At 47.8% G+C, this 14,409-nt stretch overlaps 1 protein-coding gene across 2 annotated transcripts in view; it reads right to left on the bottom strand.

Annotated features, from left to right (window-relative positions):
* pard3ba (par-3 family cell polarity regulator beta a) overlaps positions 1-14,409 on the bottom strand; it is a 112,148-nt gene that overhangs the window by 36,533 nt on the left and 61,206 nt on the right. For both annotated transcript variants that reach the window (XM_035535116.1, XM_035535117.1), the window contains exons 16-18: positions 11,106-11,150; positions 4,066-4,281; positions 2,833-3,019 (exon numbers count right to left, since the gene is read on the bottom strand). In XM_035535116.1, coding sequence (XP_035391009.1) covers positions 2,833-3,019; positions 4,066-4,281; positions 11,106-11,150 — 448 coding nt within the window. The remainder of the gene's footprint in view (positions 1-2,832; positions 3,020-4,065; positions 4,282-11,105; positions 11,151-14,409) is intronic.

Below are 14,409 nucleotides of genomic sequence, written 5' to 3'. Positions count from 1 at the left end.
GGAACAGTTTACCGCAAGACTTACGTGGTCATTATTTCAACACCCGTTTCTAACAACACCCGTTTATGAGTCCTCCATTATGCCAGTTCAACCAGTTCAAAAAACCTCCACATTTCCACAGCTTAATAGACACAAGACTTCATATGGCCACCTCAGACGTTACAGCACTCTGACTATCTGTCATAGCTAATTGCTCAAATCTAGAATAGGTGCAGATAATATAATATTATAATATAAGATAATATAAGATAATATAATATAACTCTAAAGCAACAAAGTCATCTGGAACAACAGGCGTGTGCAAAAATGCCTGATCTCGATTATAAGCAAGACCTAAAACACCATGCAAGCACAACGCGTAGGATGCAACGTGGGTGCAGGGTGCGTTACTGGAATGTCATCAGAAGTCCAGTCTGGGCATAAGAGTCAGTCGGAGGGAGAGGGAGAGACAGAAAGAGGGAGAGAAGGGAGAAGGGGAGCGAGAGAGGCCTCCACCTCCCAAACATCGACATTTGCTGCCGGCGTTTATGCCCCTTCAAAGAGGAAATGGAAAAAAAAAGAGAGAGAGAGGGGGAAATGACACGTTCCAGTTTATTCTGCCGCGTCGTTACCCATCGTCTCGCGCTCCATGAAATAGCGTCGTATGGTTGTCATTGGATGCCTTTGCCCCTACATACTGAAGAAAAAAACAAAAACATGAGCATAGAGGATGAGTCCACTGCAATATGCTTATTACATCCTATTTCACATTCAGTAATGAGACCGCCAGCGATACAAACGCCAGTTTTTGAAGGCAGGGGGTTTATTTTTGGCGTGGAGTGGAAATCATTTTCATCACTCATGTGTGTTGGGTAAGTGCCAGCGTTTGGCTGCGCGTGCTGTCCTCATGAAGGGATCCTGGCAGCTGGACCAGAAAAGGCCCAAGCGAAGCAGGGACGGGCGCTCAGGACGGAAGCGCGGCAGAAGGAACGGGAGAGCAGCGGGCGGCCTCCTGCCACGGTCCAGCGCGAGGCCACGCACTTCCGGGATGAGGACATTCGATTTTGGAAACTAACCTGCTGGATAGTCCATTATTTCCTGAAATGACTTACTGTTCAGAGACATGCGTAGTTCTCAGACACTGCTAGATACTAACGAAGAAGAAAACAAGAGTGCGCGCGCACACACATACACACACACACACTCTCACACACACACACTCTCACACACACACACACACACACACACACACACACACACACACACACACAAACACACACACAGCATCGCGGTCCAGGTACCAGGAGACCATTTCATCCCTCATGAAGAAGACTGACCCAAGGCAAAAGTTGGAGGGGAGGGGCAAACCTTCAGCCAGGACTTGATAAGTCGCCCAATCAGAGCCTGAGGGAGCAGAAGCCATACATGTTGCTGCGTCTTTAATTGCCATGACATGGTAATTACCGGTGGGCCTCAGCACGTCGCTGCCCGGGGGGATCCTCCCTAATCTCAGCCAGGAGCACTCGCTCATGCCCTCTGCGTGTGCTGAGGTCGGCCCGGACCCTTGCCGCCAGAGGCATCTCGGGAGCGCCCTCCAGAAATAGCCACCGCTACCCCCCGAAACCGCAAATAATTTTTACTTAATTGATTCTGGGCCTCCCGAAAATGGAATCAGTTGATAGAAAGAGCGCAACCGCAAAGCCTTGAGAGATGCCGCTCACAGTGGAAGTGCTGCCTTTAGAAAACGTGGCGTGTGCGAAGCACAGTCATTGGGCGTCAGGGACAACATTACCCATTCCACAAGAACAGCGAGCACAAATCGCTGATTACAGGGTTTAAAGATGCAAATTAAAGGCATAACGTGGTCAGATCTAGCAAGATTTAGTGAGAGGAAAAAACAGCATGCAGTGCTTTTAAGATGTGACCAGTGGATTTCCATTTTAGCGATGACCCACGGCCAACTGGACCCATGGATGGTCTGCTCAGGGATCGGGCTTTGTGTTCCCAAAACACATCCTCGTGTGGGATGGGTTTTGACATTTTTTTTCCATCTCAAAGTACTGCCTCATTAACCAAAACAGATACAATCAATGTGAGCTTAGTTTGCTACTCATTTCACTATGGTTATGTGATCATCAAGAACAGATTCAAAGCGTTAAATGAGATGTCAACAGCAGCTTACTCCACTTCTACCAAATCTTTTTTTTTTTTTTGGAGACATGTACTCAATACGCAATGCTGGCTAATATGGTTACATTAACAAGCGCCAGGGCTGCACTAGCCAAGCCAGAATTCATGGCCATGCTCAAACCTTCACCGTTTGGTGAACCAATTTACCTTGCTTTAAAACACACAGCGGCCCACCAATTTAACTACGCAGGTCCTTTCAGACAAATGGCTGAAAAGATACTGAATAAACATTTACCCAGTTAACGGATGCTAGGAACAGTGCGGTAAGGCGGTCCTAAGCCCATTTCCATTTTTTTGTATAATTCACCACAAATACTTGTGGTTGTAAGAGCCTAAAATATACGGTTAGCATGTGCTTAACAGGCTTTCCGTGCATGTGAAAAAGCATGGGCCTGCCTTAAGGGTTACATCATACTGATATGCTCATCTTTCCTCGACGTCTCTGCATCGGTGACCGCAAAAAGCCGACTGCTATGACATCGTCATAGCCAAAAAACAAAACAAAAAAAAAACCTCCGGCTTTGGGTCAGCCACTATTGCTTGAAGAGAAAGAAATGGAGGTTTGTTTTTTGGGGGTTTTTTGCAAAGCTTCCAGGCCTACTTAAGTAAACCACCCAAATATTTGTCGACTGTTCTAAGCTTATATGGTGTCTAGTGTCTTACCTCAGGAGGGTGAACCCCTTCTTCTTCGTCCTCTTCTCAGGGTCCTCGGCGTCCTCCTTCTTCTTGGCTTTGGTCTTCTTCTCTTTCTTCTTCCTGGTCCTCTTCTTCTCCTTGGCACCGTCCTCGAGCTCCTGCCGGGAGGAGCCGCTGGCAGGGGTGTCCCTGCCGGAGCTGTCGTCGGAGTAATCTACGCGGCCGCGGAGGACAGATACGACAGGTTGGACGTGGTAGGTAAGGGAGGGACCTCGGGAATTCAAAAACCGCGGCCACCCACGTCGCGTGGAAAAACAGGCAGCGGATCGCTCCGCCCGTCCTTGCTCACGGCGGCAACCGGGAGAGCAGCGCACCAGTGGCGAGGGAATAAAGCACCATGCCGCAAACCTTCGGGAACAGCCAGGAAGTCACGGAGACGGATTCGCCGGGAGCGTGAGCAGCGGTGTCTGAGGTGAGGGCCAGCTTCCAAGCAGGCCTGCACCAGCCACTTCCATTAATCGGGGCAGGTTTTTGGCTCGAGCTTTTAGACGCTGCACGACTTTATTATGGGCCTGAAAGCTCAGAGCACACAGTGCTATACTCTTGTGCTCTCTCGGTCTCCCTCTCTCGCTACCCCACCCCACTCCACCCCAACCCAATATCGCTGACAATCTCCTTGCCTTCGCAGGTGTGTGGATCATTTCTGTTTAAAAGCTGCTGACTTAGTGATCAAGTCCGCTTGGGTTCAGTGGGAGAGGAGTCTTCCGGTTAGTCCGCGCCCCTGACCCCGAACTCAGCCCTGGTCCAAATGTTACACAGAATGGTGCTCTTGAGGACATGCTCTCTCCTAAATGCAGCCAAAAGATGCAAGGCTTTCTGGGATCCGAAGCAAGCCGAGTGTGAAGTGGTGCGTAATTAGAGCGAGCCAAAGGATGTGCGCTTTGGAGCGCCGTCTGAGAATGTTAGTGCGGCGTAAACTTGTGCTAACGCTAACCATATGTCTGGCACAGCTTTTTATACTTTTGTTCAAGTCCACAGTGGTGTGTCATGTTTGGTATTCACTGCATACGGTTTTCATTAATGGGTCGTATGCAGTGAATATTTTGTTGCCGTTTTAAATAATGCTACCGTAATCGAACTTAGCCGCTGAGCTAACGTCGCACTCTTTACACGGCGTATGTCACACCTGATTTGAGAAACGATTTTACACCTGGCGTGCGCTGGTCTGGTGACGCGTTAGCGAAGGCTTCCTTGGCTTACCGTCCTCGGGCTCAGAGGGGCCGTCGTAAGACTTGTCGATGGCCTGGCGGAAGCTCATGTTGTAGGTGCGGCCGCGCACCATGCGACCGGGGGGGCGTCGGTAGGTGGGTCCTCTGCGCCCCGCTTCCTCCACCGCCGTCTGCAGGCTCTCCAACGAGCTGGACTTGTGGAGGCCCAGGGCAGGGCCCAGCGGCGGGTCACTGGAGCTGGAGAATGCTGTGGGGGACAGGCTTGGGGTCAAAACTTCTTAAAAGTGTTTCAGTTTTTTCAGGCGTCAGGAAGCACCACAGATGAGAGTCAAGGAAGAGGAAGGAGCAACGGGAAAGAGCGGACAGACGTGGGACGGGAAGGAGGAGCAGGACCGAGCGATGCTGGAGGAGGAGGAGGAGGAGGAGGAAGAAGGAGCAGGACAGGAAGCCCCAGGAAAAAGAGGGAGGAGAGGAGGTGAGAGAAAGGCACGGTGAGGGAGGAAGAGACAGAAGACGGAAAACGGGGCCCTTCAGGACGCAAACGCGCAGCCTGACCCGGTTCCCACTCGCCTGGGGCATAAAAACAAGGGCCACACGGGAACCCGGGGCTTCCTGAAAGCAGGATTCTGCCCACCGGCGCTGCTAATCGCGCTCAGCTCGGACTTCGCCGAGCACCTCTGTGCATCTGGATGGAGGGAATGACGTTTGGGGTGGTGCGGTGTGACCTGGCAATGTCCAGGTGAAAATGATTTTCTCAGAGAGTCGGGGTGCGTGTTACACTAATTACTGTGGTCTACCTGCAGTCTGATACAATTAAGAAGCTTTTAGCCATGCTTGGTGTGTGTGTGTGTGTGTGTGTGTGTGTGTGTGTGTGTGTGTGTGTGTGTGTGTACCCTATAGCTGTGTATTCCTGATTGTGATCATGTAGTGTACTCTGCAGGAAACGATTCTACACTCATTAGGCTCACCTTAACCTAATTTGTTATCCTAAACCAAAAATATGTTCACAGCACAGCAGGACTTTCAATGGAATTACCAACACACAGCACAGACCTTGGGAGAATCCTGTCAGGGTGTGTGCTTAGCCCTGCAGGCTTCAAAGCTAAACTCTGCTAAATTTAGCTTACAGTGGCAACCAGTATTCCTATGGCAAACAGTGTTCCTATAAAGAATGTAGTAAGGCATGTTGGCATACCTTAGGCATTTGCTATGTATACAAATCATGTTGAAACAAAACATACACTAATTATGAATATGTTATATATGAAATAGCCTACTATGGCGGGTAAATATACATAAAATTGATTCCAAACATTCTGGGTTTAAGGACAGGTCTGATTATGGTTCTGTTCATGAATTCCCTCCTCGTCAAAATGAGTCTTCCTGTTGCAGCGTTGCAGAAATGACAAACAGATGGACTCAGGTGTGTGTGTGTGTGTGTGTGTGTGTGTGTGTGTGTGTGTGAGAGAGAGAGAGAGAGTGAGAAAGCGAGAATAAGGAGTGTCATTTTTGAGAAACATTTGATAATTGTCAAACTCTCCTTAATTGGCAATCTCTCTTTGGCAGACAGATATCTGTACACTGTCATTATCACAGAAGGGAAAAATAATGAGACAAAACAAGCAAACAGCCAACCACACACACACACACACACACACACACAGCTTCAGGGCCAGTCTGTAGGAAGAACAGTGCTTGGTGGGAGACAGAAACGAGGGATAAAAAGAGGTAGAGCACTGTTTGAGAGGGCCTGAAAGGCATGCCCACCGCCTTGCTCTGTGTGTGTGTGTGTGTGTGTGTGTGTGTGTGTGTGTGTGTGTGTGTGTGTGTGTGTGCGCGCATATGCATGTGCGCAATGAAACAAAATGAAACAAAAAAGCCCCTCAGAGTCACTGCCAAAAACTTTTTTTTAGTTTATAACCGATCAAAATCATTTCAGTCGATACTGATTACTCAAGAGCGCCTTATTTAAAGTGGAAGGTCAGAAAAGCTGGAGAAAATGAATAACAATATTTGTTACATCAACTGTAAAATGGCTGTAAACAGTCAAATTCAAATAACATGACATAATGTGGTGTTAACACGGACTGTGTTATGGTGACTACTGCAAGCGTTTTAACCTTGAAGGACATCTGTGGAAAGTCATTTTTTCAGCTGTTGGTAACGGTGTGGAGGGCGTTGCGCAAGGCAGTGCAAGCTCCCAGTGGACCGTTGGGTCGGCTGCTTCCGCCCGTGGGTCACGCTGCCTCCTCCCAGTGGGTCACGCTGCCTCCGCCCAGTGGGTCACGCTGCCTCCGCCCAGTGGTGGGACTCACTCTGCATTGTCACTTTGAGCCTTTACAGGGCCTCACTCAAGAGCAGTGGACATTTATGGCAGGAACATTGTGTGTGCGCGCGCGTGCATGCATATATGCCCTCCACCACACAAAACAGAGTTTTAGAGAATTAAATTTATATTTTATTAGTAGGTCTTGCCTACATTATAATAAAAGTTCACTAGAAGCCTTATATGGTAATGTAACAAAGCAGAGTGTTTGTGTGTGTGTGCGCGTGCGTGTGTGGATGTGCTCAGGCACACTACTCTCTGTGTGCGCTTGTGCACATTTGTGTGTCTTTGCACATGCCTGTGCTTGTATGTCCCTGTGTCTGTGTGCGCGTGTCTATGTGCGCATGTGATTTTGCGCACGCAGTCATGCCTGAGACACCCGCTACTCTGTACCAAGGGTGCCTTTTAAGGTAATGCCTGTAGGCTCAGAAATATGTCATGTATATAGAATATGAAATGTTTACTGTATATAGAACAAGAATTATAATGTATATAGAACAAGAAATATTATAATGTATATAGATAATGTATATAGAATAAGACACGTAACGTATATAATGTATATAGAATAAGACACGTAACATATATTGAATAAGACACGTAACATATAGATAATGTATATAGAATAAGACACGTAACGTATATAGATAACGTATATAGAATAAGACACGTAACGTATATAGATAATGTATATAGAATAAGACACGTAACGTATATAGATAATGTATATAGAATAAGACACGTAACGTATATAGATAACGTATATAGGATAAGACACGTAACATATATAGATAACGTATATAGAATAAGACACGTAACGTATATAATGTATATAGAATAAGACACGTAACGTATATAGATAATGTATATAGAATAAGACATGTAACACATAGATAACGTATATAGAATAAGACACGGAACGTATATAGATAACGCATATAGGATAAGACACGTAACGTATATAGATCACGTATATAGGCTAAGACACGTAACGTATATAGATAACGCATATAGAATAAGACACGTAACGTATATAGATAACATATATAGAATAAGACACGTAACGTATATAGATAACGCATATAGAATAAGACACGTAACGTATATAGATAACGCATATAGAATAAGACACGTAACGTATATAGATAACGCATATAGAATAAGACACGTAACGTATATAGATAACGCATATAGAATAAGACACGTAACGTATATAGATAACGCATATAGAATAAGACACGTAACGTATATAGATAACGCATATAGAATAAGACACGTAACGTATATAGATAACGCATATAGAATAAGACACGTAACGTATATAGATAACGCATATAGAATAAGACACGTAACGTATATAGATAATATAGATAACGCATATAGAATAAGACACGTAACGTATATAGATAATATAGATAACGCATATAGAATAAGATACGTAACGTATATAGATAACGTATATAGAATAAGACACGTAACGTATATAGATAACGTATATAGAATAAGAAACATAACGTATATAGATAATGTATATAGAATAAGCAGCATTCTCTCATGTTCTGGGTAGGAACTGAAGTGCAGATTATTTTTGTGCTTAAGACATTTGACTTCAGTAGGCAAGAGACAAACTTTCCTCTGGTGCCTATTTATTTAAAAATAAAAATAAAAAGAAGAATTCAAATCCTTTTGAAAGTTTTATCATTAATGTGTGTGTAAATTTAGGGCATGTTTTCCATTGACCATAAATGTATTTATTCTGAGTATATAGATGCGTGTATAAAACGTTACAATCTCATTTTCCTTGATAAGTGTTCACATGATTCAGTATAAGTCATCTGTGAGAAACTTTCTTCAAGACCGAAGGTTGGAACACAACAATTTCAAAAGGAAATGGAACAGCGTGAATTTGACAAACAGGGAATCAAAGGGGAAAATGCCAACTATGTGAAATTTACAGGAAAAGCGAAGGATGGAAGGGAAGAGAGGGAGAGACAGAGAAAGAAAGGAAGAGAGAGGGAGGGAGAAGGAGAGAGGGAGAGAGGGATGATAGAGTGCTGTAGTAGCAGCACTGGCTGACGCTCCCGAGGAGGTTTTAGCGAGATTAAACCGGGAGGGCGCCATCTCTTGAAGGCCATCCTCGTAATGAAATATGCTGGAATGCACGGAGAAACCTTTGGCATGGGCAGGAGAAAGGAACGACTGCCTGCTCGGGGGGAAGGGGGAAGAGCTCCGAGTGCTGGGGGGCAGGACTCGCTGCCTTGGGGGCGGGGAAAGTGTTCTTGGGGCGTAGTGGGAGGGAGACCGTGTCAGCAAAGCAGTCTGTGGCCCGTCAATACTCATCGCTTTTCACGTCTGTATCTCCCCAACTCCAATAAGCCACGGCGCTCACGTACGGCCCATCGGGCCTGACTTCGGAGCACGAGACGGAGAGACGGCGCTCGAGCCTCGGACGCACGAGAGGCCGCAACTTGATTTCTGAAGTGTGTGGCTGTAAAATTAGTGTGTGGGGTTGGGTTAATGTACGTGTGTCTGGGTTTTAGCAGTTTAGTGTGTGTGTGTGTGGATGTGTTTGTGGGGGTGTTTGTTGTTTTTTTTTTTGGGGGGGGGGTGTACCCAGGTTTTGATACTCATGTGCTGTTATGTATATGCTGTATATATAATGTACATCCTGCCTCTTTACTTTCTTTGCTTGTGTGTGTGTGTGTGTGTGTGTGTGTGTGTGTGTGTGTGTGTGTGTGTGTTTCCCTCAGCTCTGCTAATTCAATCACCCACAGCAACCCTCTTTCTCCCTCACCTCAAGTGACAGGCAACAAATGGGAGGCGGCCATCTTAATCTAATCCGCCTTAATCTCCATCTCACTGCGGCAAGCCAGACCCATGGTGGCTTGTTCCCACTGATCTGGAGTCAGATTACAGCTAATAACGGCGCAGAGAGACTCATCTTGTGATCGCCTATCTGATCCCAGATCAGCCCGATGGGGGAGGCCTAACTAGGTTTCATTGGGTATAATGTGCTGTTTATCATCAGAGTGAAGGAGGAGATGCAAATTCACTGTGTGTGTCAGTGGTGTGTGTGTGTGTGTGTGTGTGTGTGTCAGAAGTGTGTGTGGGTCAGAGGTGTGTGTGTGTCAGTGTGTATGTATATGCGTGTCAGTGGTGTGTGTATATATGCGTGTGTGTGTGTGTGTATATATGTGTTCCTGTGGTGTGTCTGTGGTGTGTGTGTGTGTGTGTGTGTGTGTCAGAGGTGTGTGTGTGTGTGTGGATCAGAGGTGTGTGTGTGTGTGTGTGTGTGTGTTTGTGTGTCAGAGGTGTGTGTGTGTGTGTGTGTCAGGGTCAGAGGTGTGTGTGTGTGTGTGTGTGTGTGTGTATGTGTATGCGTGTCAGTGGTGTGTGTGTGTGTGTATGTGCGTCAGTGGTGTGTGTGTATGGTGTGTGTGTGTGTGTGTGTGTATATGTGTGTCAGTGGTGTGTGTGTGTGTGTGTGATGTGTGTATGGTGTGTGTGTGCACGCATCTGGTGTGTGTGTGTGTGTGTGTGTGTGTGTGTGTGCACGCGCGTGTATATATGTGTCAGTGGTGTGTGTGCGTCTGTGGTGTGTGTGTGTGTGTCTGTGGTGTGTGTGTGTGCGTGCGCGCGTCTGTGGTGTGTGTATCTGTGTGTGCACACGCATGTATGTGTATGTGTGGGGGATGTGTGCGCACGCGTGTGTTTGTGTGTGGGGTGTGTGTGTGTGCGCGCATGTGTGTGGGTGTGTGCGTCTGTGGTGCGTGTGTGCGCGTCTGTGGTGTGTGTGTGCGCATGTATGTGTATGTGTGGGGTGTGCACGCACGCATGTGTCTGTGTGTGTGGGGGGGTGCGCACGCGTGTATCTGTGTGGGGTGTGTGTGCGCACGCGTGTGTCTGTGTGGGGGGGGTGTGCACGCGTGTGTCTGTGTGGGGGGTGTGTGTGTCTGTGTGGGGGGTGTGTGTGTTATCTGTGGTGTGTGTGTGTGTGTGTGTGTGTTGTCTGTGGGCGTGTATGTGTGTCTGTGGTGTGTGTGTGTGCGGATGTATGTGCGTCTGTGTGGTGTGTGTGTGTGTGTGTGTGTGTGTGCGGATGTATGTGCGTCTGTGTGGGGTGTGTGTGTGTGTGCGGATGTATGTGCGTCTGTGTGTGTGTGTGTGTGTGTGTGTGTGTGGTGTGTGTGTGTGGTGTGTGTGTGCGTGGTGTCTGTGGTGTGTGTGTGTGTGTGCGTGTATGTGTGTGTGTGTGTGTGTGTGTGTGTGTGTGTGTGTGTGTGTGTGTGTGTGTGTGTGGTGTGATTTAGTTGAAGGAAACCCTGGGCTGAGGGCTCTGCTGTGTGCGTGTTACAGTGGGCTACATGGGGGAGATGGTTCTATTTCCTCTCGTTGACGGATGTGGAGGTGAAGGTTGAGGGTGGACTCCTGGCTATATTTAACTGAACTAGTGCATGGATCAGTGAAAAACATCCATAAAGATAGTGATACAAGAATGTCTGTGCGTGCGTGCGTGTGTGTGTGTGTGTGTGTGTGTGTGTGTGTGTGTTGTACACGCATGTGTGTGCATGCGCGTGCAAAACATCTATAAACACAGCGATATACAAAAAGTGCATGTATGGCTGTGTGCGTGCATGTGTACATGCATGTGTTTGTGTGTGTGTTTGCGTGTGCATGCATTTGTTTGCATACATCTACGTTTGAGTGTGCATGCATGCATGTGCGCGTCCTGCACGTGCACTCACCTGGCCTCTGTGCGGGCACAGCACCCACGTTCCTCACGTCCGTCACTGAAACACAGACAGATTCCAATGAGCTGATGTTTGATCGTAGATTAAAAATGCCTCCCCCGCCCCCAACACACGCACACACACACGCACGCACGAACAATCAGCAGTTACAGAGTTACACCATCAGGCAGCAGTCGAGAAGGCGTCGAGAAGGCCCATAAGTGAGTAGGCAATTAATTTGCATTTAAAGCATACCAAACGCATAAGAACTGAGTGTATTTGCAGTGCGGTACGCTGTACAAGGATGAGACCAAGTCGGATAGCAAGTCTGATGGCCTGTATAAGGATGAGGCCATGTCTGATAACACCACCACAGACTGTATCAACGGCTTTGAGGGTGATGGAGGGAACTTTGGTCCAATTAATCATGGCAGTTAGGGTTCTGTTTATTCTGGACGTGACGTGCCTTCAGGAATCGGATGCATGTGTTTGCAGTTCGTCAGATTGGCTGGGGGGGGGGGGGTGCGCATAAGCATGTGCGAGTGTATACATAGGGGTGCGAGACGTGAATTTGCACGGCTGTAGGTTTGTACATGACTGGGTGTGGCCGCAGGTGTGTGTGTGTGTGTGTGTGTGTGTGTTCACACAACACAACAGTCTGAGTGCAGCATTTGACCTCTGTAGAACAAGAGCAGCAGTTCTCTGTGAAGTGGAGGGAACTTTTTTGTCCATGTGTCATGCAGATGCAACGGATTGCTGTCATGGCGGGTAACGGCTCCGTGGTTCTGGGCGTGACGTGTGCTCGTCACGATGGATTGGGACGTGTGTGCTCGTGGTCTGTGCTACCAGCGAGCGCTCAGTGGGAAGGAGAAAGAAAAACAAGGACATGGTAGAGTGTGAAGACAGCAGTGTTAGGAGAGTCACAGAGCGCAGAGTGTGGGTGATGACACAAGCGTGTGTGTTGGGGGGTCTCCTCCCTGCAATAAACATCCTAATATGGAGCAACCGCCCTCCGTCTCTCTCTCTCTCTCTCTCTCTCTCTCTCTCTCTCTCTCTCTCTCTCTCTCTCTCTCTCTCTCTCTCTCTCTCTCTCTCTCTCTCTCTCTCTCCCTCCCTCCCTCCCTCCCTCCCTCCCTCCCTCCCTCCCTCTTTCCCTCCTCCCTCCTCCCTGGTAAGTAGCCAGACGTCCTTTTAATTAGACAGAGCTTTGCAGGATCAGTTTCTTTCTGTACAGCTGAGAACATCTGCGTCCTCACACACACACACACACACACACACACACACACACACACACACACACACACACACGATCTCATTAGATTTTACTTACACTGTGGCAGACCCCTAAAAACATTCATATAAAGAAACAGGTCAAGCTACACAACACACAACCACCTCTCCCCCACAAATGCACACATACACACACGTGAACGCGAGCTGACCCACAGGAAAGGAAATCTGAGAGAATACATCTGTGTAAGATAATGTAACACATTCAAGGCACCTACAGCAGAGCCCTGTAGAGGGTTACCAGAGGCCGTGTGTGTGTGTGTGCGCGTGTAAGAGAGAAAGGCAAAGCAAGGCCGTGTGTGTGTGTTTTGGTGAAGATGTGTGTGTATCTGAGGGAGAGAGGCAGAGTGAGGTTGTGCGTGTGCGTGTATTTGGATGGGTGAGGACTTGTGTGTGTATGGGTGTGTGTGTGTGTGTATGGGTGTGTGTGTGTGTGTGTGTGTGTGTGTGTGTGTGTGTGTAAGGGAGGCAGGTGAAGCCGTGTGCGCATGTGTGTGAGAGAGGCAGGTGAAGCCGTATGTGTGTGTGTGTATGTAAGGGAGGCAGGTGAAGCCATGTGTGTTTGTGTGTGTGTGTGTGTGTGTGTGTGTGTGTGTGTGTGTGTGTGTGTGTGTGTGAGACACACATAGAGAGACTGGGTGAGTCTGTGTGTGTGTGTGTAAGGGAGGCAGGTGAAGCCGTATGTGTGTGTGTGTGTGTGTGTGAGACACACAGAGAGACTGGGTGAGGCTGTGTGTGTGTGTGTGTGTGTGTGTGTGTGTGTGTGTGTGTAAGGGAGGCAGGTGAAGCCGTGTGTGTGTGTGTGTGTGTGGTGTGTGTGGTGTGTGTGTGTGTGTGTGTGGACTCTAATCCACAGGCTGAGAAGGAGGAGCAGCTGTTGTCACTGGCACCCGCACTGCCGGACACAATCCTCCTCTTTCATTACACCACAATTTCTCTTAAATAATCCTGTGCATTTTTTATGAGCTCTTTCTCCCTCTGCCAGAGCAATAAGAGTGGGCAGGGAAAAGGAGACACCCAGTGGAGACAAGGACCTGTGTGTGTGTGTGTGTGTGTGTGTGTGTGTGTGTGTACAGCAAGGAAGGACAGGGAGGGAAGCTGTCTAAAAAAAGAGTGATAAATTATTTTGGCTCTGGATGCTTGACAATCTGGATTGTCTATGGTCAGCAATGCATGACATACTCACTCACTCACTCACTCACTCACACACACACACACACACACACACACACACACACACACACACACACACACACACACACACATCCACACCCTTAACGCATATTTAAAATCGCAAAGTCAGTGCGAGCAGCAGAAATCCTCTGTAGGCAGGAGGATAACGTGCAGCCCACACCACTGTGATTGCCCACTCTTACCGAAGCCCGATGCCCCGTCTGCAGGACTGCGTGCATACATCTACTCGCGGCAGGTCACCTTCGGACCGGCACAGCAGAGCGGTCAGGAACCCCGCCCCACATGGACCAGACTTTTCGCGCCATCCCACCGTCCTCTGGTCCTGACCCTCCGCCTGCGTGCCATCTTCCGTTCCCACCCTCGTCCTTCGGCCTGGCTTCACCTCCTGCCTCCAAACCAGGAGGGTCTGAGAAAATCACATGCCTCCCGCTGTAAGTCCTGACGTGTTCCCTGCTACGATTAGCGCCGCTTCACGCTGAAGGTTTTGATGTGAAACTGGCCAGACTCCAAAAAGACGTGGGAAAACGAACGTGTCCGGCATTAAATGTTCAAAACGTACCATGGACTACAGCAAGTCTTTTTTCAAATGTGATAGAATGACAAAACGCTGTTCAACATCTTAGCCAGAATTTAAATTTAGGCTATTCCATGAGTTGTTATCCTGTAATCTTTAGATGTGTATTGTATTATCCTGTAATCTATAGATATGTATTGTATTGACAAGTCAGATGTGATTTCATTGTTTGCGGTGCAGTTACTAATCCGGTCCTCCAATCGGGAGTCCCTGCCAACCACATTTGTCTAATATGCCCATCTGGTTATTAGATGAACTAAC

Source organism: Electrophorus electricus, chromosome 16 (assembly GCF_013358815.1).
Source record: "Electrophorus electricus isolate fEleEle1 chromosome 16, fEleEle1.pri, whole genome shotgun sequence".
Classification (NCBI taxonomy): domain Eukaryota; kingdom Metazoa; phylum Chordata; class Actinopteri; order Gymnotiformes; family Gymnotidae; genus Electrophorus; species Electrophorus electricus.
Note: the sequence above shows the minus strand (reverse complement) of the source record. Positions and strands in the feature narration are given on the sequence as shown.